The 26,541-nt window shown below is 40.8% G+C and overlaps 1 protein-coding gene across 4 annotated transcripts in view; it reads right to left on the reverse strand.

Annotated features, from left to right (window-relative positions):
* Nucleotides 1-4,752: 4,752 nt before the first annotated feature.
* WDFY4 (WDFY family member 4) overlaps nucleotides 4,753-26,541 on the reverse strand; it is a 134,562-nt gene continuing 112,773 nt past the window's right edge. For all 4 annotated transcript variants that reach the window (XM_086900391.1, XM_086900390.1, XM_086900392.1 and 1 more), the window contains 11 exons: nucleotides 25,145-25,298; nucleotides 23,455-23,546; nucleotides 18,763-18,975; nucleotides 18,051-18,198; nucleotides 17,446-17,603; nucleotides 15,718-15,876; nucleotides 11,688-11,867; nucleotides 8,625-8,807; nucleotides 7,944-8,031; nucleotides 5,603-5,714; nucleotides 4,753-5,153 (listed from right to left, as the gene is read on the reverse strand). In XM_086900391.1, the coding sequence (XP_086756517.1) occupies nucleotides 5,087-5,153; nucleotides 5,603-5,714; nucleotides 7,944-8,031; nucleotides 8,625-8,807; nucleotides 11,688-11,867; nucleotides 15,718-15,876; nucleotides 17,446-17,603; nucleotides 18,051-18,198; nucleotides 18,763-18,975; nucleotides 23,455-23,546; nucleotides 25,145-25,298 (1,554 nt within the window). In that variant the 3' untranslated portion in view covers nucleotides 4,753-5,086. The remainder of the gene's footprint in view (nucleotides 5,154-5,602; nucleotides 5,715-7,943; nucleotides 8,032-8,624; nucleotides 8,808-11,687; nucleotides 11,868-15,717; nucleotides 15,877-17,445; nucleotides 17,604-18,050; nucleotides 18,199-18,762; nucleotides 18,976-23,454; nucleotides 23,547-25,144; nucleotides 25,299-26,541) is intronic.

Here is a 26,541-nt window from a genome sequence, read left to right on the forward strand (position 1 = left end):
CAACATCAGTAAAATAAGGTGTATAAAGACATGGACATTAGCTGAGCAGATTTAACTTACCACCACTTCTCTGCTGGAGATGCCACACCCAGGAGATGGTAGAGAATGGAATGAGCACTGGAGGGGCCAAAGAGCACTCCCACTATTCAGTCCTGTGGCTTACTTCATGTGCTCCCCTCAGGAGAGCAAAGCATCCCACCAAAACTGGAGTAGATATGGGAACAGGAGTTTTTGCTGTCCTGTGTGGCCAGAGAACATATGTGCAAGGGAGAAACAAAGTCCTGAGGGCCTGGTGTCCAAACTGAACAAGGAGACAATTTCTGACCTGCAACAAGGAAAGTTCCCATGCTGCTGTTGCCCTCATGACAGCCTCCACATGCAGGGTTGCAACACCTGAATATGAAAAGTGATTGCTGAACAGAGGCACCACTGTCCCCATCAAAAGGGCTACATTTGCTCAGTATTCATTACAGAAAATATTATGGTCACTAATATTCCACTGTACTGCTGCAGACTGCCTGGTTCTGGGTACCACATTGCCATAAGACATTTAACCCCAGTGCAGGGAATAAGGGTGAGCCCTTTCAAATGAGCCCTTTAAAAAATTTCATGTGGCAAATTTTCATGAACCTCCTGACACTTGGGTAGAGCTCTGATGACGAACTGTCAGTCAGGAAAAAATTATAGAGGGTTAGCATTCCTCCACCAGCCTGGTAGACTCTCACACTCCCCCATCAGCCTGGCTGACTTCAATGACAATAATTGGTATGCACAGATCTGAACAGTGACACCAATAAGGCAATGACTGATCCCCGAGTTGAGAAGAGTTGTTGCAGTGCGTTTCTTGTTAATGGTACATTCTGTTATTGCCAAGTTGATGTTTGGTCCAAATTGTCACTCTGCCCAGACCCTCCCACCACCCCACGTTGTCAATCTACGCTGAGTCCCCTGTCAATCCCACCTTATGCCCACCACATGCTCGGAATTCTACTTTGGAAATCCCCTAAATTTCAACATTTGCTTAGTCCATGTGACCAAATTTCCTCCCTACTCCCTCATTGGACGATGATTTTGTGAACCCTGCCCTTTATCCTCCCCAGGACATCTCTGATTAGCTGATACTTTGTACCCTCCCTTTGAACCGCCTCCCTATTTCAGTTGTTGCACGCTCACATTTTCTGTCTTTTGCCCCCAAGATTACCCAGAGCAATAAATCCTTTATTATCCCATGCAAAAGACCTCCCTCTCGTCCTTGCCTCCTCGGAGTGCAGACTGACAGCCTAAAAGCCGTAGAGCAAGTGCTCTAGTCACACCTGGGGTCATCCTGCTCTGGGGTGTGACCCACTCCTGTGCAGGCCCGAGTCATAGAGCCAGATCAGCTCCAGCGGGATGCGATAGCTGGCGCCCAATGTGGGGCCCTGTGAATGGACTCCACAGACGAACTATGGATTTTATTCAAGAAGTTCTGGCCATCAGCTGCCTCCGAGTGCAGCAGACTGGTTTTTCTCCGGTGGCTCTTGGGGGGAGGAAGTGATAACCCTCTAACATCCAGAGGAGCACTTCCCTGAGGAGAACTTCCCTGCAGACCCTGTCCAGTGGACCAAAGGAGGGCAAGCATCCCTCATGTTAGGCTGAGGGTGCTCACAACTTGTGGGAAGGGTGCATTGCCCTTCGGGGATGGTGGAGGGGTCGGGGGGCACAGTCCTACAGGCCACGATAGTTGGCTGTGGAAACGACCCTGTCCCTGAGAAAGAGTAGCACATAGTGACAACCACAGGGAAAATTTTCCTGTGGGAATTACAGATTGCCTCACATAGATTTCTCAAAATAGGTTCAAGTAAATTCTCTTTTTTGAGGATGCAAAGGCCTTGCAGTGCACAGGCAAATATTATTTCATGAGTATTAACCAGTTCACAGAATGCTAGAGATGCGACTCTACTTAATGCTCAGTGTAATACGTATAAGACTTCTGTTGCTGAACAAAGAAATAAGATAGCCTGTGTAACAACCAAATAAGTGTAATTAAGGCATTTTAGGGTTTATGGTACTCAATTAGATTAAACTGGTTTTTAAAGTCACATAAAGGTTTGGTTGTTCCACATTTCTCTTCTTCATTTCCCTATAGGGCAGAGTTAAAACTTGTTTCTGCATTTTTTATCCTAATGGCATTGGATTTCTTCTAAGGATAATTCTCACCCTGATCTACTTATCCTGTGCAAAAGTTGGTTCTGAGATAATTACAACACTCTGTTGATGTTCACACCGTTCCACTTACAGTAAAAATGGAGTTGTGTTAAAAGTATTTGCTGTGGAATTGCTATACTACATTTTTCAAGCATATTCTAGATCTGCTACCCCTAAATCCCAAGCATGTGTCACATCAGGGTATTCATAATTCACTGTTGTCCCTGACATAGCACCAAGTCTTGTCTGTGTATCAGGCAAAGCCACCTCCACATTTAGAGCTGATGGAATTTCCTGGACATTTTCATGGACATTGATAATTTTCCAAATATGCAGGAGACCAAATATTAAAAACAGGTGGTTGCAAGAGGGTTGGTTTCAGGTGATCCTTCAACCACTTATTACAAATTCTGAGCAAAAACTTCCTCTCCTGGAGACTTGCCTGTAGAAAAATGGCCTGGTAGCACTCCACCCTGTCACACACTGGCTGAAGGATGAAATTGCAACCCACTTCTATTCATCTGCCCCTTATATTCTCCCAAATTACAGCTCCTTGAAGATGAGAAGAAGCTTGACTTGAGAAAACATTTAACGTGCTGACTTTCATTCACACTTGCACACTCTGGACCTGTTCTCTGTGATTCAAAACAGATGTTGCTGAAGCAACTATTGAAGATTCAAGAGAAATGATTTTAGGCACAAGGAGATGAGCCTGTCAAATCCATGCATGGCCAACCTGCAGCTGGCCTCTTTCCAAACAAAGCCAGGTTGATGTCTAGAGTATTGGAGCCAATTAGTGCAGCTACCCAGGCTGCAGAGTGAGTGCCACGGCCAGCTCTAGAACAGGGAGCATCTGCTCTTGGCAAAGACAGGCTGCATGAAAAGGCTGAAGGAGGAGGCAATTTGCAAGCTATTCAGGATGCTTACCAGGTAAATGAAAACACAGGTAGTGACCTTCTTTCACAGCACTTAATCACCTTCACCATGGTTCAGTAAAAGTGCATTTGCAGTTGACAGGAATCCAAGTCTTGCTGTCCAGATATCCAAATCACAGCTTATTTCTAAGTAATGTGCCAAAGGAAGAGGAAAGAAGCAATACACTTTTGTTGACAATTGACCTTCCCCAGTCCTCGGGAAAAATAAAGATAGGTACAGTTCACCTTTGCTCCATAGTTTGATTTGAATATTGGCATGTCTTGGCCTGCTGTCAGTGTATGTTTCCCTGAGCACTGGAAGATTAGTATTTGACTCATCAAGTCATACACTTGGAGGTCAGAAAGGAAGACCAGGCAGGTCATCTCTGTAGATGTAATGCAGACATTCTTGTATGCCTGCATCATGAGCTTACATCTCATTACTGCATTTTCCACAGGCAATTACCTCACTCACTATGGAGATCAGGCCGAACCATGGGGAGGTTATGGTGGGAACATGTCTCAGCACTCTGTAGGAAAGGAGGCTGTTTGCTACAGGAGGATTTGCTCATTCAGCAACATAATTCAAAAGAAGAGTCATTAGCTAAGCAGAGTCCTATAGGAAGAAGAAAGTTGATCATGTAATTAAAAGAAGTCTGGTAAAAAAAACCCCTGTGTTCTACTCCAGATTCTTTCTAATGATGCTAGCAAGTCTCTGGCACCAAGAGTTTGGCATACAGCAGTTCCTCATATGCAGCACACATGGGGCTTGACTCCTGCAGTGCTACCCAGTCTCAATGCACTGGAAATCAGGGAACTGCCTGCTCAAAGATGTGTTTGGTGGTATGAACGAAAGAGCCTTCATAATGTGCTTTGTGCTCTTCATGGCACATCTCTGATCCTCTGTGTGTGCTCAGGATGCTGCTCAGCCCTTCTGTATGTAAGGGAAGATATTGAATATCTTCACCAGGTCAAGAAGGAGCAGAAGGGAGAGGGAGTTATCAGTTTAGTTCTTTTCAATTATGCTAAAATGTTAAAGAGGCTGATTTTTCAACTTTCCCATCTCCACTAGGGACAAAAATGGCACTTGAATTTATTATATTATAGTCTCAGCCTTCATTTACTACAAATACTCACTTTTACCATAAAGGGAGATTGTGGGGGTAAATCCTGAAGTATGTCTGTTATACTGAACTTCCAGAAAGTATTAAGACAAAGTTAGAAAGAAGACAGAAAAGGAGGAAAATGAATGAATATATATATATATTGAATGAATATATCAGATCTTTCTCCTCACCTATTCCATATATTTTGCCTGCCTTATAATAAAAAAAAGTCAGAGATAGGAAACATTGCATGATAACAAATATTTCACAGTGGGGCTGGATAAAGACACCAGCACCAGGCTGGGAATTCTAAACTTCCCTTTGCAAGCAAAATAGCTTTTCAAAAGGCATGCATACATTTTTATGCACATTCAAGGAGGAGGGATGACTAATAATGGAGATATTAATATTTTTGCATGTCAGAGAAGAATAAAAATACTGGAACATACTCACCTGTTTGAAGCCCCACTATTTTTTATCTCATGAAAAATAAAATAAAAAAAATAAAAGTAAATATACAATATGTTATTATTAAGCTACACTGCTACTTGGAATAATCAAGGCAGTTTTATTTGCTAGATAATATTTGTGAAATACAATGTCGAATTCTGTATCTAAAATAACATTTTAAATAAAAAGGTTTTCTCAAGACAAATACTACAAAAATCTCATTGTTTATGTGCATATTTGTCAGTTTCTCTCACAACTTTGGGGTCCATTGTCTAATTTAAATTGTTCTTGACTGCAGGGTCAGTCCAACTCCCTTAAGATTCAGTCCCCAACAAGAGGCTTCCAGTTGCTCTGATTCTCTCATGCTCTGAAGGGTAAATTTTCTCTCCATCCAAAAGGTTGAAAAAAACAAGAAATCTTGGCTATTTCTTCCTACCCATCCACAGTCCAGCAGCAGAGTCTTCCCCAGTCATCACCAACTAGGATCTTAGAGGAATTTCTTGAGAAAGAAAGAAAAAGACAAAGATTTTGATACAAATGAAAAAGTTTGATACTTCAAAGGCTGAGCTTAGAATTGGGTCCAAAATTTCCTGGATTTCAGTGGGTGAGCTGGGGACAACTTAACCTGATCAGCAGCTCTTACCCTTCTCTGAGATTCTATGGATGTTAAATAATCTGCTGTCCAGATTCACAATTCAGACTTGTTAGCACGATGTCCTGGCTTCAGCCAATGAAATTCCTGCTGCGTGCAGTGCCACCAACATTAGTGAAACTAACCCTCACCCCAAATGTTCCCCCTTTCAATGCACATCAACATCACACTAACTGCTCTGAAGTGAAATTTGGCTACAAGAGGTCTGGCTGAGCTCTCAAACGCCCCAAACTGAACAAACAGCAGGAGCCCAGTCCCAGGACCCCCATGCCGGGCAGCGCCGGCAATGGCCCTACCTGGACACGGCCAGCGCTGTCACCGCCGGGCTTGTCCTGCTCGCCTTGCCAGTCAGGGCAACGCTGGGATTCAGTTCCCGACAGAGAACAAGCTGTTTTCCACACTTGTTACCTGTTGTGTGGTTTAAAAATAAATATTTAGAAAGCGTCTAGGGGGGCAGCATGGATGGGATTGTTATTATTTACGGTCAGCAAGTTGTTAAGTTGAGAACAAATATATTTAATCTTGGCCTGTGCTGTAGCAAAATAGGCCCATCCCAATTTAATTTGTGGCTATGATAGTTACATGTGCTGACGTGCGGCTGTATCAATTGTGTGCTAAATTGGATTTGTGTATTATTGCTTTCTAAATTGCATGCCTAGTTCAGCAAAATTGTTCATCAGTTTTCACTGGCTCTGTGCTTAATAAGATGCCCCACAATACTTTGCTGCCAGGATATAATACAGCCCATAATTGCCTAGTAAAAAGAAATTACATAAAGCCCTGGTATTATCAACTTATCTAAATCTGCTCATAACAGAACCAATAATTAAATGCTGCGGACATTTCACATACACACACACCCCTAACAACATAACTCAATCACAGGTACTCTGGTCTTTTTAATGACTGTGTTTTGTATTAATTTTATTTTCTTTAATGCACAGAATGAGGTGAGGGAATATTTGGTCATTTGAAATAATTCTGAAGTCATCTGAATAGGTTAAGGGAGTATGACCCTGCTTTGATTACAGCTCTCAACTCTTTATTAAAGAATGCGCTTCCCATATGCACCTGAAAGCATAGAGCCTTATGTTCATGTGCAAACAGGTGCTGTCTACACATCAGCAGGTACCTGGGGTGGGCACAAATCTTTTATGGTGCTCTTGGAAAAAACCACAAGAGTGTTCTGCTGTGCTCCCACGGACGGCTTTTAAGTCCTCATTTAGAAAACTGCTTAAGATACACATTTTAGAAATAGCTAAAATATATGAGTCTGTTCAAAACATTCATATGCCATTATGCCTGGAAAGACCTGCCATAGGAAGTTATAGACAAGAACTTCAGAAATTCTTAAATCAAAGGACACTTTTCTATAGATAAAGAGAATCCACAAAATGACTACAGAATACCACTGGGTATTTTACTTAAAATTGAAAAGAATTTTAAGTCTTTTGCTCTGACTTATGGACAAAGCAATCTTTGATCAGAGAAGAGAACAAAAAAAATATGAAGTTACCGCAGCCAGACTATCTCACATCTGGCGTCTCAGGTGTTCTTACACCTTCCCTAGCCATCTGGCTCTGGCTACTCTGAGGCATGACAAAAGCATCTGGTTAGGCTATTAAACATACAGAGGCATCCTGGAAATATTTCATGTAGCAATCTAAGTAATTTTGATGCCAAGTTCCATGAACAGCACTTTTGAAGATCTCTGTGGTAATGCCCAATTACTGTATAATATCTTTTTTTTTTTTTTGCAGATGTTACATCTATAGCTCTACATTTATGCAAATTGTGTGCCTAAAATTGAAGTAATAGAGAATGTCTGTAATGAGGACCACAGCAAATAAGTGGAGTAAATTATACATAATAACACCACAGTTCCTTTCTCTTAGAAAAGCGCTGGGAAAAGAAGAAAGCTGAGCTATTTAGGATGTGCCTTTAAAGCTTTCTGACAGGTTTCAGCTCCTGTATTTGTTAGAACAGAGAAGTGAGCTTGAGTTGTTTTTAGTACCAGTCAGCACCACAGTCCCATGATCTTATTAACCTCAGCTCTGTGAGAACTCCATGGTATCAGCTTCAGCTGCACACAGCCTTGAATAAACAGCTCCAAGCACTAGGGCCTGCTACTGGCTTCCCACCAGTTTGAAGGACCTCTGACTTCTTTTAAGGTGGCAAAGACAACAAACTTCTCTGTTCCATGCCAGAGCAGGATCTGGCACTGCCCACTCTGATGTGATGCCAGGATACTTTAGTACAGGCCATCAGCAGAGGTGCCAAGGCAGTGGACTTTCTGGAGCCAGGACTATTTCCAGCCATTGGTTTCATAGGTTCATGCAGAAAGGTGGTCGGTCTTCTGAGGTTGACAGAACTCACAGGAGAGCCTGTGAAAATGCCTTCAGCTTCTGGACAGCTTCCAGGTGTGCCCATGAGATGGCTGGCTCAGGTGTGCTCTCTGTCTCCAAGGTGGGCCACTTGCCACCCACCACTGTTGCTGGTCACAGTAAGATTGCACCAGTTGCCCAGGCCATCTCCCCTTCACAGCACTGTGCTCACACCCCCTCTTCTTGCTTACAACCAGACAAGGCTTGCAGCACTGGGTCATGCTGCAGTTCACAGCCCACCCTGAGGTCATACCTGTGCTGCCCGGCTCTTCTGTCGCGCCACTCTGCACTCTCGGTCCAGCACCTTGCTCTGGGGCATTGCTGTATGAGGTCTTCCACAGCTGTGCCAGTGAGGGGGTAAAAATGGAAAAAGCGTGGATTGTAACAACAAGAGAAGGATTCAGCTCCTACTTCCCAGCAAGGGCTGGGAACTGGACTTCTAACACAGAACAGAATTTGGCAGTTGTCCCCCTCTCTGTCACTAAGCTGCAGGTGTCACACTGCAGGAATGTATGCAGGGAGCTGGTGGGGTTGCAAGGCTGACACACTATCAAAAATCCCAGTAACCCAGGACGTTCACCCACCATACTGGAGGCAGAATCAGCAGTGAATTTCTACTCATGAGAAAAGTAGGACTTAATATACTGAGCCGTGAACTCTCACATTTCTGAGGAATTTTTACTTTCAGAATCACCCCAGAATGGACAGCACATTTTTAAAATTCTCCCCGAATGGCAAGAATTCCTCCTTCCAGGAGGATTAAAGTTGATAGGAAGCAAATATTTTACTCTGATTTTAATTTTCTGCCCTCTGCTGCACTGTAAAGAAAGTGGCATGGGCTTTTCGTAGCTCTGCCCCTCCATTTAGAATAAAATAACTCCAGCTCTGGTCTACAATGAATCAGGATTCCTTTTCCCCTCTCCTATCCACCTACCCTCACCACTCCATCTGTGCTTCCTGTGATGATGATGCTGCGTGTGTCCCAGTCCATCACTTCAGCAAAGCAGCAGCAAACAATGTGGCAGCTGGGGCTGCAGGCAGTGCTGATGCTTGCAAGAAGCTGGCCATTGACTGTCCACAGGTACAGGTAGGATCCCGCACAAGAGATAATGTCACCCTGTAACAGAGCAAGAGGCAATGTCTTGAAGTCCCACACTCATCCCCCTCATAACTTTTAAATGGTGATTAGAAATTGCTGAATTGCTCTGGTTTAAATTCTGACCTTTTTTTTTTTTTTTTTTCTTCTGGGCAAATGATACAAATTAGACAAAGTAAATTTTTTTTTTTTCCATGAAAAATTATGACATTTTTACATCATAGAAACCTGAAACAACTGTCACAGATTTAGCAAGATAATGAAGAAACAAGTTTTTTTTCACATTTTAAAATGAAAATATTAAATGAAATGTTCTCTTTCTGTTTTCAATAAAATGCAGGCTTTTATTAAAAAAGCAGATTGAGAGACTGACCTAGCTACTGTCAGGGACAGGGGCTGTGCACAAGCAGTGCCTAGCACAGGTTCTGGGCTAGGACAAGTGCTTTTATAAGTTTTACAAATAAGCAGTCTGAAACAAGGACGTGGTGTTCACCTGCTTAGCTGTGAAGCCTTTGGTGATTTCACAATCCTCCTCTGCCCCTCACAGGGAGCTCACTGTCATCGCATTTCTACACCGTTTTCTGCATCTGACCAATGACCAGCTCTGCATCCAGTGACCTGCACTTGTGATGCAGAAAACATCCTTTGCAGAGCACCTCACCCCTCCATTCCATGCAGGTGCAGCCTTACCAGAGACTGCTTATAAGGAGCAAATACACAAGTGAGTCTTTAGGGAAGCACACAGAACCAAGAATCAAAGCTGCAATTGTAAGTGATCCAATCAAAAGTGTATTTTGATCTACATAACTTTTCTACTCTTGATCCATTCTAAGAATCAGCTAAATAGAACCTCATCAGCAAAGACATCTGATTCTGAGAAAGGACAGTGTGCCCTTAAATTAGCAGCATGCATCTGGTTTAAGTCAACTAACACCTTACTTCACCCCTGCCTCATGTGGGGCCAGGGCCTCTTCACACTGCTGGGCAGAATTCTGGAGATAAAAAATGATAGCATGTTCAAAACAGAGCTGCCAATAATTCAAGAGATTAAATTTCAGCTACTTTATCTGCATGAGAGTACATGATATCCAGGCATTTGGCAATGATCTACAGTGCTTTTCAGGTCTGAATCAGGAATTTAAAACTAACTGCAATAATTAGTTACAGCAAGCTCTTACAATCCTCCTTAGTATATGAAGTTTTTGGGACAGCTCTTATTTTGTGTCTACACTACACAAATACCATGAGGTTTGGATCTATAGATGGAACTATATATGGATATATAGATGGAACTTCTAGATGCTCAAGCAACTCCAACCATCATGTAATGAAGGGCTGTATATGGTTCTTATTCTACAGACTTTTTTTTCCCTTTTTCTTTCCTTTTCCTTCAAAACTTTGCTATGAACCATTCTGAATTTTTCAGGGAAAAACCCTTGCTACCAATCATGTAATTTTTTGTCAATCAATACACCCTAGCACAATGGAAACACTTTGTTTCTATTCTCATGTAGTTTACATAAATATATAAAGAAGCATTAAACAAAAATTGCATTTCAGAATTAAGTGCTCTGTATTGCAAACATCAAAAAGAATTTTTTCATCCACAAGAAATGGACCGTTTTTTTTTTTTTTCCTTGAAGCTTCAGTCATACTTTTCTAAGGTTTTTCCTCTATTAAATGAGCCTTTAGATATACTATTATCCAAACAGCTTAACCATTTGCACTCTAATAAAGTGGAGATCAGTCATTTGGATCAGTCACCAGACTGTTCCTGGCACAGATTGTCTCATTTTTGGACAGTTCCAGGAGAGCAGATATGGACTGAAAAGGCTGCTGTAGTGGCTGGTACAGAAGAGAGAGGACTCTGTCCCCTTGGGATCTTGAGCAGCTCTGTGCCAGCCCACCCCCTCATTTCTGAATGCTTGGCACTGCTTCAGCTCACTTTATAGGGATCACCAAGGTATTCTGAACTGGCCTTGCTGAGGCTGCTGGCCACTTCACACTGACCAGGCCTGCTAGGGCTGGGGGCTGAGCTGGAACTGAACAGAAAACTTAAATCCCACCCTCAAACTGATACCCATCAGACTGCATGGTTAATAAAGCTCTGATATGAGATGACTGTTTTGACACAGACTAAGTAGAGACTATCTGCTTGGCTTCTTACTGCTATGAACTCAATTTTGCTTTTGTACAATATCCAGGACTGGATTTAATCTTGAATTGTCTGAGCTGCTGAAACCCTGTTCTAGTATATTAGCAGAGAGAAAAAGTAAATATGAAAGCAAGATTTTTGGGAGGTAAAATGTTGGGAGAAAAAAAAAAAAATCTCATCCAGAGTGTTTATAGTAAAATCCAATACAGAATATTTTCCTGTCAACATGCATGCAATTCTGGCCAGGCACAGACCTCAACATATTTATACCCACTGCTATCAGGAGCTCTCCCCACACCTGAGAGTAGAAAGGAAAGGAGAAAGCCAACATTATCACTGAAAAGTGTAATGCAGTTGTCAGCTGAGCTGGCAGACTGTAGTCTTACGTGTCTCTGCTGCATGAATGTCAGAAGAAATTAATGAAATAACAGGGGCAACAAGGTTATGGGTGAGCCAAATACAGGAAGCAGTAGGGTAATACTTCATGCTCCATAAACTAAAAGTTGTTTAATCCTGCTATCTATCTATCCATAGATGCTTCTACTTAGCTACTCAGTCTAAGATGTTGCTTTTAGTGCTTGCCTCTCATCATTAAGAACACTATTAGCAATCTCTGTAGAAAGAAAAAAAAAAAAATCAATGTATCAGACTCTCAGGATGTTTTTTATGTTGGGAAAAGCACCCATTACATTATCATGAAATGTTCATGGATGCATCAGGAGAAAGATGATAAATGAAGATCTTACTGTTGAATTGTTGATGGCAACAGAATCAAGGCTTTCCTCGTGGGCAGGAAGCTGGTTCATAAACGTCAGCTGGTTCAGGTCCCAGATGATGCAGGTTCTGTCATCGGATCCACTCACAAAGATGCTGTAGGGTACAGATGCAGCAAGGCAGGTCACTGCTTGAGTGTGTCCATACAAAGCCTGGTGGGGAAAAAACAACCAATAAACCACAGCAGATGCTGGGTGATTTACTAGAGAATCACAGTCCTACCTCATTTGCTTAGTAAGAACAAGCAACCTAGTCATTCTCTGGAGAACTGAAGAGGGAATGAGGAGGAAGTACCAAAGGATATTACAGAGAAACATCCTTGTCCTCAAATCATAGCTGAGGAAAGCTGAGGGTCCAAGAGATTATATGACTTGCCCAAATTACAGAGTGATTCAGGGTCCTCGGCCTACTCTCTAGACTCTAGGACAGTGCTTTATGCTCATCAAGAAAAAAAAAATAAATATTTTTTTCACGTCAGTCCATGCATTTTTAACTAGAATTTATGCTTGGAAATTCCTTAATATTTAAAAAACTTTTTGAAGTACAGTTTATCAAGATGTATTTCAGTAACCTTCTCAGTTTTATCTTTCTGTGTATATGAACAAGTACTAATGCACTTCTAATACTGGTTAAGAGGAGACAGCATTTATGGAGAATTCTTGCTTTAAAGCCACATAGGAATTCTTTTCTCTTTCATCATTACACAACGTTTTTGTTGGTTTTTTTTTATAGGTTCAGAGACATAAGGAGTGCCCAGTTAAACTTAGTTTTATTTAAACAGTTTCTTTAAAAAAGTAACATGTTTCAGGCAATTTAACTGCCCAGATAGAAGGCACAGATTGATATATGTTGCTAACTATTGTCTTGTGCAGTGCTCTCAAGTGACAGCAGTGTACACTTCTTCCTGCATAACCACAGTAAATGGCAGCAGAACCTGTAAATTTTATCAGGGCAACAGAGAAAAAGTCCTTCACAGATTTCCTAAAAAGCCTTTCAAGGTTCATTTTTTAGCTAACTTACTGTGAAAAATCAGACCCACCAGTTCAATCTTTTGGTTTTCAAAGGAAATTTATATTACTTGCTGGCTTTCTTTCCATGGCATTATTAGCACATTTCTAGCTTCTATCTCAGTTCAGCTAGAAGCAGGGGAGACACATGTACCAGATGGCTTTTATGGACACACCTCATCCTCTTTTCCAGCATGGGACCATGAGACTGAACTTTTGCTGGCTAACATGTGCTGCTACTTGCCAGGTCACCAGGAAAAGAGCAAACACTAATCCACAAATGAAGAACCTGAGATCCAGCAGGCTCTGCATTACTGAAGGTGACCCTCAACTGCAAGGGATGACTTTCAGCCTGGGACTTATTCCATTCACAAGAACTGTCGACTGTAAATACTGGCACAAAATTAGGTCTCTAACTGTGGTTTTCAGAAGTCAGAAATGCTCTCATCTAAGCACGGAAAAGAAGGTGCAGTGATCACTTTGAACTGGCTGTGGAACATTGTTTTTACAAAGGCCTGGGCATAATCAAGTGCCCATACTTGAGAACTGCACAAGACTGCTGCAAAAAAAAGCTGGAACAAGGCAGGTTCAAAGGGCTCAAAAATTTCCTCTCCTTTCTCCAAAGCATAAAAGAAAACATATACAGTGTGAAGGCATCCAAACTGCCAAATCAAGCCAAGCTAAACTCCTGCAAAAGTTTCACTAAAACATTTTTTCTCTTTTATTTTAACCCATGAAGATCCTACTTGATAGAAAAACACTTTAAATACAAGCTGAGTGTGGAAGAGAGGGATAGACCTGCACATAATTGCAGTATCAGCTTCAACCCAGCAGTATCAATGCACATTCATGCAAAAATGTCTCAAGCTTTTGGCTCCCTACATCTTTTCATTATCACTCTGCAAAGACTGACCAATTTTTCCTTAATGGGAAATATCCTGCAGCATATTTGCATAAAGAACTGAAGGCCTATCTCCAAGGTATTTTAACAAATATCAAAAAAAGGCCAGCTTCACTGCAGAAATGTTAAGTCCTTGAAAACCTAAACCAAGTTTGACCACTCAACTTAACTGGCTGACAAGGAGATAGACACTTGACAGATATGCTCCATACCTTCCTGAGAGGTCTGTGAGGCAGAGAGCACATCTCGCTCAAGTGTTTCATTTGGCCTAGAAATTCTGAAAACTGGATCACACAGATCCCTCTGCTAGTAAATTTAATGGATCAATACTGAGGCAATTATGCTCAATCTTTAGTGTTCTGCAAAAATATGGAAGCAGATCCCGCTAGAGAGGCAAAAGCTACTTTTTCTGCAGAAATATAGTTTCTGTACTTTCCTACATTCCAAACCAGAATGTGTCAGTCCCATGAGACAGCTGGTAAGTGAATAGCATCCCCTTTATAGCACATAAGCTACTCTTAAGCAAAGCTCACTCTCAGGAAATTTTTTTGTTCAGCAGAAAAAAAGCCCACCATGAAACAGTGAATTACATGAAAGCAGAAAATAATTCACTGGAAGACATTTAGAACCATAGTTCAAGTTAACATCCAGTCCAGACAGTCATTAAAAGAAAAAAAGCCTCCACTAGCAATGTAAAGGAAAAAATACAGAATTTGTTATTGCATGATCTCATACCACTTTGTGGATTTTGGGTAATACTGAATTAATCACAGTGGAACACATCAGCAAAGCTGATTTTGGATTGTTAAAGACAATATAATGCAGATAAAAGACAGCCTTCTTGGTTGTTTGAAACTCAAGACTGACCCCCTGACTGGTATTGTTTAGATGCTGATGAAAATTATTATTATTATGAAAATTATTATGCTTTTTTCTACTGCTACTTCTTCCATTTCTATGTTCATGTCCTCCTTTGGAATAATAACCAGCTGGATTAAACAGTCATCAGATCTTTTTTGTATTTCTGTCCTCTACAGCATTAAACATCATAAAACTCAAAAGAGAGGCTGATCTAAAACACTTTCCCCTGTTAATTTCAATAGAAATTCCAACAAATTTCTGATAAATGAAGATCTAAATACTTCTCTGACATCTCAGCAGACAATGAAGTTTTCACTTCATTTAAGGACAAATAAAATACCTTCATACCTTAAGTTTTGGCTTAAGGTATGAAGAACACTGAAATATCACCTGAATACCCCTCCGGAACAAACAAACAGAAGAAGCTTCTAACACTTGGAGATCTTGGTGATCAATGAACCCTTTGTCTGCCTAAAAGCAGCAGAATTTTTTAATCAAGTCTCTTAATTTCTTTAGAGAAGAGGGGCCCCATGCTGCCTTTCAGATAGGATAGTGGTGTACTCTAGTTCTACTTGTAAAGCTGAGAACTCACCATAGCTGTATCACACCAATTCAATTTTGTAAATGAAATAGCATGGATACAGGTGTTCAATGACTATAGATGAGCTCTAAATCAACAACCACTAAAGGGCTTTGGATAACGAGCACAGAAACTATAGCATTCTTATTGGATGCATCCTCCCTCACGGAGTGACAGATAAACCTTTTATGTTCTGAATTCAGGCTGAGAAAAAATAATCAAGAACTTTGCCTGGCTGAGCCACCAGCTAAGTTTGCAGGATGTTCTACAGATCCTGTCCATTGCTGTAGCAGCCCAGAACAAATCATAAGCATCTCCAGGTGATACTTGGTTTTGAAAATAACCCAAGGGCTGCACTTCAAGAGAGGAGAATATGCCTTATCTTGATTATTTCTTTTATCATGATGAACTTTGAAAATTCTACTAAAGGGAAAAAAATCCACCATGTGGCACTTATAGCTATGAGCTGTTGGTATAAGGAATATTATCAGGTCCTGCCCTGACTGTCACATGATACTGCTTATTACTGCATTTTTCCTGCCTTCTTATTCCTTCTTATTCAACAAAGGTTGAGAGCTAAAAAACCTTTTAGCTAAAAATCTTATCTTCTGGGTTTCATTATGTTTCCATAGCAGAGGAGCCACATTACTTACCTGTCTCAGGTTTAGGCATTTCACTTTATCCTTGACCAGGGTGAATTCCCAGACACACACAACTGAGCTTGTTCCAGATGTGATTATGGTAGTTGCTGAAGGACACACTGCACAGAGGCACTTTCCCCAGTCTGCCATGCACTCAAATGTAGTCACATTCTGTACATGAAAGCATCTTTAAGTCAAATGCTCATCTGGTGATACCATGTATTTACTATTACCAAATGACAGAGTCCACTTTCAAAACTTACCTTTAATTTTTTAAATCTAAGAAAGAAAAGCTCATCATAATCAGTCTCTATGCGAGCACAGCTGTGAACATATGGACATGCACAGGCTGTGGCTGCATGAAGCTGTGCTACCTCCCAGGGGACAAACAGGAATGCTGAACAAAGCTCAGTCTTATGTCTTAGGAAATCCTGGCCCAAATTCCTTTTGTGCCACACTTCTTACACAACTTCAGAAAGCTCATTCTGCCACCATATTGTAACAGAAGGCAAACGTTCCATGTAGATTAAAAAGAAGTCTCAGGTAGTGATGGCCACTGCTAACAGAGTTACTGCCAAGCCCTGAAACCCTCCCTTATTTGTACTGAAAAACCAAAAGCCAAAGCACTAAATTCCATTCTGTGCTCTGCTGGCAGCACCCAAATCAGTCTAAAGCAGTGTTAGGTCTATTACACACTGCTACAATTACAGCACAAGCATCCTCCTGCACATTCTACATTAGTTCTCCCCCACACACTCTGGTGCCAATGATTCTGGTGGAGCTGGACAGCACAGCTACGAAACCCCTACCACAGACAGAACAAATCTTTACCTACTTACAACAAAGACTAAAGTTTCTTATAAGCTCATGTCTGCCAGTACTGTTGACTCAGAGAAAATTCAAGCTGGACTCCCAACTATTACTCATAATGACTGTGTAATCACGCTCACTATGCTCAGCGTCACCCTGAGTTTTGAAGTGACAAACTGAATAATTGATGCCTGCAGCAACACTATGAATTGCTAAGCATTGATTTTATTAGACAGGGAGCAGAAATTAAAATATATCTCATGGCTTTTTCATTTCCATTGACTTTGGGTACGTCTGTAAAAACATAATGAATGCCACTTGCACAAATATCCAAGTCAGTATCTTGCTGAATTATGTGCTATGCTATTCTGATACCTAAGCTAACTCAGAATTCTTTGCATAACAGTGTCCCAAATACACCCAAAAATCAGTGTGTTTATGGCAGGGGAAGAAACTAGATCTGTCAAGTGCCCTAACAAGCAGTGTGATGATACAGACCATTTATTTTTAACAGCAAAGAAGTAACAGTATTAACTTCATTATTTTGAATGAATGCACTGGACTATGCTGGAGCCAGAGGGGAATTAACAGATGGTTCTGCCTTTATTCCAGCAGAAATTTCTGTACACTGAAATTTCTAATAAGTGACCAGAAGACCTTGTGCTGTCCTTACAACCTATGGACAACACAATCACTGGATAGAAAACTTGAGATAATTTAGAGGCAAATGCCATGTTTTTTAGCAGTGTAAAATCATTTTATATCATTTTGGATATCCAACTTGAGACTCCTCAAGAAGCTTGACTGTGAGAAAGGTCTGTAAGGCATCATCTGAAATCAGCTCTCCAACAGCCTCTGAAATGGGTGCCCAAACCAGTCAAGACCACAACATATCATTAATTTCTTGAATTAATAATTTTCCTTATTTACCTTCTCAGATCCATAGTTGCCAAAGGAGCAGGTGAAGTCCTCAAATCCCCAGCAGAATGTTTTGCTCCAAAGAGGAGGAATCATAATTTTATTTTTTTCTACGGCCAGAATGCCTTTCTCTGTATGAACAATGTGCCCAATAGCTCCCTTGGGATAGTCTGGAAAGACAGCGGAAGTATTTAATTCTGTTTGGTTTATAGCACTTATGTTAACTTTTCTCCTTGCACAGCTTGTGTGGTGAGGCTGGCAAGTCTCACATCTGGGCTCAGTGCTGTGGCCAGGCCCACAGACAGAAATCCACTCTGAAACTGAGATACCACACACAATAATGGAAACACTCCTCTCCAGTGGACTGCATAAATCCACATGGAGAGGGTGACATCTTAGAAAAAAGAAATGTTCCACACTCTACAGTAGAGGTTTGAAGAAGTTTTCAGTACCCACTCCTAGCACAAAGATACAAAAATCACAATTGCTAGAAGGGCTCTTGGTTGAACCAACTCATACAAAGCTGACTACTTCTGTGATCTTGAAAATCCAGATTCATCCTGTCCAATAATTGTGTATTTGTTAGCTCAGAAAATGGAACACAGCCCCCACAGCACCTTTTATGGTAACTGGTGAGAGCTTCAGATTTTGCAGACTGCTCACAAAAGGAGGAAGAATTCCACTTGAGTGAAGGAACAGCCCAGTCTCTCTTCCTGCTGAACTTTTCCCTTGAGCATTCCTAGATGGATGTGGTTTTGTGAAGAGCTAGAACAGAAGGAATGTCATTGAAAAATAATTCTTTATTTGCAAGACCATGCAGGAGAAATATCTGTTTAAGTTCTTAATCACAGACTCCAGGACCACCATACACGAACCTCTTAATTAAAATAAAATCTTACTCATACTATGTTTTCATCAGACCACCTCCCTCCCTCAGAGAGACAGAAAGCTAATCCCAGCAATTCTGGATAAGAAAGAAAAGCACAGGTGAGACTTAGAGCTGAGTTTTAGTTAACTATACCCATTCCCAGACTAGTGATGACCTGTGTGACTGTACTGAAGGAGCAGAACCCAGAGCTGATGCTGCAGCTCTATGGCATATAGCAGGAGCAGTGTGGTTACAAAGTGGGAATGCATACTGATGTAGAGAATCTGGAAAAGCCTATAGCTCATCTTTCAGCAGATTTAAACCAGAAGATGTTTCTGATTTAAGTTACTATTACTGGTTTCCAATTAAAACACTGTAAGGTCAAGATTATGTAAGGTATTATGACCTTATACTGTAAGGTCAACATTATTATGTTCCCTACTCTCATGATACAGTGGTACCTGCTTTGGTATCTGTCCAAAGTTGCTGATAAATCCCAGGATAGTGCTCTTAATCAGAGGATCCTTAACGTTGTTGAGGTCCATCTTGTCTCCATAGAAGTAAGGGTGATAGGTGTTAACTGCCTCCACTGCAGCTGAGCCATGCTGCTTGTGGCCAAAAATAAGGTCTATCCAGCGATGAAGGTGTGCACTGACATAGTCACTTTCCAGTGCCTGAAACCAAAACAAAGTGACTTAATTCACCTGACTGTATCTAATAGAAATGCATTACTGCTTTCCAATCCTTGCTGAAGATGAATTCACTACAAGTCAACCATTGCACTTTCAGTTCCTCCAGTACCACCATTCTCAGCACATCCTCAAAAAACACTAGAAGAGACTAAATTGTACCCCCAGAGGAAACAGGACAGAGTGCCACATGTTTGACTTAACAGACACCAAGAGCAATATCCTCAGACACAACACAGGTAGGTTCCACAAAGCTATATGAAAGCATTCCACAGATCTTGGCACCCACAGTGATTGGCACATGGATTAATAGGACCAGAATGAACAATTACTATTGGAGATGACTATAAGAGATGCTACAAGGTAATATAACCACATAAATGTGGGCTCCAAAGAAAGCTCAATGCAATCACAGAGGAAAACTTGTGCTTGGAGGACCCAGACAGAAAGTTCGTAAGCAGGGGATACACCTTCAAGCTGAACCTGTGCCCACCACCAGGCTAGCCAGTCTAACCCATGAGGTTTCACTAAATATTGCTGCTCCTGGCATCACCTACCTAACCAAATTTTTGTGCATTCCCAGTGATTCAAGCAGCAGTGTCAAGCATTATTAAAAGCACTTTCCTATCTCCGAATCATTTGACTGAGTAATCCCTGATGTTCAGTGAAAGGTCTTCCAAGCAGACCAGCCCACCCAAAGCACAGCAGAAATAAACAAACTAATGGGATCCAGAACAATGGCTCATTTCACAGAGCAGACAGTTGCCCAGTGCAGCTGGTGTAAATGACCCTGCCCACAGCTATAATAATGATCACAGGGCAGCTCACAGAACAAGCACAGTGTGCAATCTGTCCCTGAACAGACTCAGAACTCATTCTTATTAATAAAAGCAGTTAGTCCATGAATTGCAAACTGTAAATTTTGACTGGCATTCCTGCCAAAGCAAAACAAAGTAACTAGCACAGCTGTAACTGTGCAGCCTCTCAGTATTTCACTGAGCACTATGGCAAGCCCAGCCAGGGAGGGAGAACTTGTGCTTTAGGAGGAAGTAAATACATTCATTTAGTGTACTAGATTCCTAACTCATTAAGCATGAAACAGGAAGCTGTTCAGAGTTTTATGTCACAAACAATGCTTTGCTCTCATGTTGTTGAAAGCATTAGTGAAACCTCAGAACAGTGTCAACCTCAATCTGTTTTGTGTACTAAACTCATTGTGAAGCCTCCTAAAAATGGCCAAAATTCCAGTAATCAGTACCTCCAGCCTTGTGGATGATTTCACAGGACAAAGAACCCTCATTTTTCAGAATTCAAGATCTCTGACTCTTCACTTCAGGCAGGTTAACTAAGATTCCTTGCATTCCCCTGTGCAGTACCTAGTATCAGCTAGGTTGAAGAGATAATATTGCACTGACTGTACAGGAAATCTGATCATGTGTGGCAAATTATTAAGAACACAAGTCTATAAACATGATCTTTCATTTGCTAAGCTGTTCCTATTTGATATTTAAATTAATTTATAAGCTGTGCCAATGTTAGTAAATAGTGCAGCCCAGTGGAAGCAGTTCTGTAGACAAATGGTAGAGAGCACCCAGCATCCAGATTAAATGCACTCTGGAGGCTTTACTTCCAACTAAATGCAGCTCCTGGAGGCTGAATGCTACCATCATTGGGAGCACACAAACTGGAGTGCGGCTCTTCTTTAATTTCCTCCAAAACAAATCTAGTTAACACAATCTGAGATCATTCTACAGTGCCAGCAAATCCATGCTATGCAGGGATGACTGCAGTTTCATTTCCAAACTGCACCATTACTCTAAAGCACAAGGCAAAAGCAGATTTCCCCATTGTATCCAAGTGCCTGTGGAGTGCTCACCATTATACAAGCAGTAAGAAGCTCAGTAGTTTACACTCCAAACAAACCACAATAGAATAGACAGGATGTCTCATTTTTTTCTTTAAAAAGCATCATGTAAAGTCACAGCATCTTTGAGTCAGCTCAAAGTCAAAGCTTTGAGACGTGGCTTTTTGTCTGCAGCACAGCTGGTAGGGAAGGACAGTGTTGCCTTTCCAATATTTGGGGAACTGGAAAACAAAGACTGAACACTTCAGAAAGACCACAAAAAGAGCATGCCTTCCATGGAGCCACTGAGGAATATGAGGGAACTGTTGCATATTTGACCTCAATGGCCAAAACCAATTTGCAATAGGTAGGAGATAGAACTCGACTCAACTAGATTCACTGGACTCAACTCTTCATTTTAGCAAGGACTGCACTTCCAGCAGCAAATTTACAGTGCACACAAAACTTAGATGAGGATCTCCTTCCTCCTAGTAAGTGTATCATTATGTGGTTATGGGCATTGACAAAAGCTCAGGTCTCTCTTCCCTTCCATCATCTTTCAGTGTGAACAGAGCTCTGAGTCTCTAAGTCACTCTCTACAGATTCAGAGATGTCTGTCTCAGTAATACCTATCATTGTGTATGCACAGGAAATTAAGCATTGTGAACATGACTTTTAACAACCATTTAAGTTCTCTGGCAAAAAAGTTCTGGTAGATAACTGCATTTTCAAAATGGCTGAAGACAAAATTTCATAACAAGAGTTATCCATTTCAAAATAGGTAAAGCAGAAAGATAAAAATTTAACTTCCTTTAAATATTTTTTAGCATTATTGTTCTGACACAGATTTAGAGTGAAGGGTTCGAGTCATAAATTCAAAATAGAAACTAAAGAGAGCCTCTTAATCTCTTCTATGAAAAGATGCAAAATCTCACTACATAATCAACAGTCACACTATATAAGCAACAGTCATAAAAAAAAAGAACAAAACAAACAAAGGCAGTATTACTGCACAAATCAAAAGTAGGCAAGCACAGGCTCAGATCATATCCATGTTCACTCACAGGAGTAACCTGAGTGTGTGTGAATGAAACCAGAGTTGAACTGGCTCTCTCTCATATTCAGTCATTCACAAGCCAAAGAATTTGAGGCATCAGGAACCTTCCAGTACCTAAGGGGAGGCCTACAAGAAAGTCCGAGGAACTTTTTACAGGGGAATGTAGTGACAGAAAAAGGGGGAATGGCTTTAAACAGAGAGGGCAGATTTACATTAGATATTAGGAAGGGATTGCCCGCTGTGAGGGTGCTTAGAATTTAGAACAGGTTGCCCAGAGAAAGTTGTGGAAGCCCCATTTCTGAAAATATTCAGGATCAGGTTGGAGGAGGCTTTGAGCAACCTGGTCTAGTGAAAGGTGCCCTTACCCATGGCAGAGGGGTTGGAACTAGGAGATCTTTAAGGCCCCTTGCAACCCAAAACATTTTATGATTCCATAAAAGTAATGGTAACTTAGTGGAAACATTGTGGTTGCTGTTAATGGTTCAGAGAACAGTGAAGAAAAGTATTTACAAAATAAGAGTATGACCCTGGTTTTGTTCTAAAGAAGAAGCAGTAGTTAGGGTAGTAAGGAGATCAGAGGATTTAAGCCAGCATTTGGAGAGGTCAGCTGAGGAGAGGCTTATTTGGAGATACCAAAATAGAAAAGATGGTTGTATCCACAGTTTGTATATGATCACCTATAAAGTGATTATCAAGAGAGAAAGTTGAAATCCCAAGGGCAGGACCTGCAGAGGAGAGGTGAGAAGAATCCACTGAGGCAAAAACTGAAGCAACAAACCAGGATAATGCAATGCCTTGAAAATCCTGGGCTGTTTGTTTAGCCCCACCAATACTATATAACACATATATTCATCACAGCTGTACAAAGCATCACAGCAACAGTCTGTGTGCACTCACACATGCAACTCACCTGAGGAAATCAGATGGGATAGTGCAGGAGCACTAGACAGACCTGCATCAAGATATTATGCTGCAAAGTCTGAGTTCAATGCAACAATCTTCATACAGAATTGCACTCGCATTCACTTTTATGTAGCAGATTACATCACATGGAAGACTTTCTAACTATTAATAGCACTAATTGCAGTAAGTCTTGGGACCTTAGAGCTATTTGCTTTCAAACTGCCAAGGCTGACTCCATTAAGGGCAGAAAATTACATTAGGTTTCCCCCATCCCAACCCCCAAAAATAAAAAACCCACAAACTTCAGTTCTGACATGACTCAGAGATGGAAATAAATAATTTAAATAAGATTGTTAGCAACAACATGGACCTATATGCATATAAATTCCTGTGCACTATATTATGTTCTCTTACATTTGTGGGCTGAGATGTGTTCATGCCACAAACCTATGTGTAATCCACATTTGGTTGGGAAAGTTTGCCTTGATCAAGGTGAATTGTTAGGCAGAGAAGCAGACATGCAAAGTTCAGAACCAACACAAACTTCACAAAGGCAGGATGCATTTGGATCCAACATTTTCATTTGTGACTCTGGCCTTCAGAGCTTCATTTTCAGTGGGACCCAGGTAGCATTTTGTCACAAATCTTTATATTCACTGACCTGTCTGTGCAGAAGAATGAATTTATTGGGGTCCCCATCTGCCCAAGGAGGAAGCTGCACATCTCCGAGCACTGTTCCATCCTGCATGCAGCCTGCAGGAATTACAGAGGGAGAATCCAAAACAAGAATCAGACATATTGAAAATAGGAACAATTTTATAAAACACTGAAGTCAAAGGAAATTGAGGTGATTTTCCCACATGAAGTTTCAGGTTAATCAGACTTAGTGCCAGAGAAGACTGAAGAACCAGTGTTCTAGGAATTCTGATCCAGTAATAAAGCAGTGAGAAGATGTTCTAGTAATTGTCACTAACACAGGAAAAATATGCATGTCCTCAGCACAAGCCATTTTAGTACAGATTGCAAATGCAGACAAGACAAATGTGTTTGCACAACTTTCTTTTTATACATAATCCTATGGGCCTAACTGCCAAATATTCCTACGAAAGCAGCCACTGAGAGGGATTTTCTTCTTAAGTCCTTTGCAACCTGATTCCTTTCAGAAGGTGAGCATATGTTCTTAATTCAGAGCATAGTGCTGTGCAACTGGATGAATTCAAGTCTAAATTGAGGTTCAGGTCTGGACCACAAGTTTCCCTACAATTTAGCAGCAAGCAGATTTGGGTTCTTGGCTTTGCCTATTTTAAAATCTTCCTGTATTCTCTAGTGGCAAGATTCTGGTGCCTTTTGGGGCACCCCCACTCAATTCCACTCAGGTCAGTCTCTGCATCTTGATTTCAGCCAGGCTTTGTTTCTTGGCCTCCTCTCAGGAGGAAACTGCCCTAACTCTTTCTTATGTTTTAACAAACTTCTAACAGTTTTTTTTTCCTTATTCTTATATATAAATACATAAATATAAACATTATTATATTTTAGCATGCCTCATTTCACTGATACCTTAAATACAATTATAGCCAGATTTCAATGGGTTAAGTTGCCTTTGCTGTCACAAATTCAGGCTGATTCTTCAGGTATTTCTCCTCTGCATTAATTGTTAACCAAGCAGTGTCTATTAAAGAAAGCAGCTTTGCATTGCAAATGGTGTGAAAGTCCTGTAAAGTGAAGTGAATCAGAACTACCTTGCCTATTTCTGAAAAACGTTTTTTCTGGATTCTCTCTGAGCCTTCATCATGGATGCAGAAAGGTCTAAAGACAGTGTACATTCAGAGGAGATTGTGATGCTTCTTGAGGACAGGGAAAATATATAAAGTTCATGTGAGTTGTGCAGAACCTTTGAAGAGGAGAGTGAGGAGGTTTGGAAACTAATCACCTTGTGATCTCATGCAGATTAAAAAACAAAAATAAAACCACCTTTCACCATTTAACAATTGGCACATCTCCAAAAGAATAGTACATTTTCAATAGTTACAGATGTGATAATACAGGCCAAACTTTCAAAAGCAAGTCAACTAGATTGTTTATACAAAACTCCATTTTTATGTGACTAAACGTATAATTCTTTTGCCCAGAAATTAATAGGAACTACTTGCTTCTTCCTGGGATGGACACTTGGTTCTTCTGACATAATTCAGTTTTCAGAATCTTGCATTCTTGTAGTGTTATTCGAATAAAAATTGATCTCATTGTTAGAAAGACTCATCCACAGAGTCTCTGGACTCTCAACGTATGATCAGGATCTGTCCTTTTGGTAGGATGCTGGAAGGAATGCTTATTTCCCTTCTAGAACTCACCAAGTTCAAAGTGATTTGAATTTGTTAGGAACTCTGGCAAATAAAAGAATTCAGGGATGAGCTCCCTAACGTCACTCATGTTGTCCCTTGATGCTGATTCCCACGTGCTCTTGACACTATGAAACATTCGGTCTGCAACATCAAAACTCCCACCCTGTGAAATGGAGACAGACAAAAAAGACTTCAGTGTGAGTAATCTTAAATTAAAAACATTTTAGCCAATTTTGCAATGCCCCTTATCACATGATTGATAAGGGGATGACTCAAGATCAGCTCCATATACTGTGGTCTTGTTAGGAGCTACCTTAGTCCTGATTTGTAGATATCTATGTTGAGAGGCCACAAAGCTTGGAGTCTCAGCAGCCTGCAATAACAGAGGCAAACAGGAGCCATCATAGGCAGCTTGAGAATATCCCCATGACTATTTTTAATGCTTCTGAAAGCAATTATTTTATTTAATTCCAGAGTGATTTACAAGCAATGGACCAATTCACTTGTGAAGGACCCAAACAGTTGTGAACAATCTTATGTGCAATTTCTCCTGTGAAAAAATTCCTTGGAGAAGGGGAGGTTACCACTGAAATGACATTAATTAGATGCAGGAAAACAGGAAAGGCTCAGTGCATAGGAGTGTGCAGGGACTTGTCATTCTGCACAGGAAGGAAGGACAGCATACAGAGAGGAGACAAAAAGAATTTCTGGGATCCAAGCTGAACTGGTAAGTAATGAAGGAGATGAAAAACTACCTCAAATCTTAAGAATATTTGAACAAGTTTAGATTAATGAGAGTCCAACACTAGAAAAAAGCGGCCTTAGTATCCCAGGACATCATTCTGAACTAAGGCCTCCAGGAGAAATTAAAATAAAAGTCACTTACTGAATGAAGGATATATGCTTTCTAGTGAAACCATTTTTCCTACAGGATTTCCTAATGGGATTTCAGATACTGTATGCATTTGTGAAAATTCAGGTTTACCTTTACATATGGAACCCTATATGGAGTAGGGAAGAATTTAATGTTATATAATTTTTTTATAATAATGGAAATAACCAAAGAAAAATCAGGTTTTGGAGATAACCTGAACCACTTTGTCAGAAACACCAAACGGTTTTAGAGGAAAGCTGACTTTTTAACTGCATTAAAGTAACAGAACTGGATTGTTTCTCAATACCTAGTTCAGGTGCTGGCAGCAGTGCTCCCAGGCTAATATAGATATTTCTCATTGGGGTTAATTAATTTGGATTATATGTCATGGGACATAACTCTAAAGCCCACTACCAGGGCTCAAGAGAGATTGTCAGAGATAGAATGAGTACCTTTAAATAGTTTGCAGTACAGTGAACATGTATGAATGATTGCTCACCCTCAACCATTCAATCCTTAAAGCTGCTTCCTT

This window comes from Cyanistes caeruleus, chromosome 8 (genome assembly GCF_971803275.1).
Source record: "Cyanistes caeruleus chromosome 8, bCyaCae1.hap1.1, whole genome shotgun sequence".
NCBI lineage: Eukaryota > Metazoa > Chordata > Aves > Passeriformes > Paridae > Cyanistes > Cyanistes caeruleus.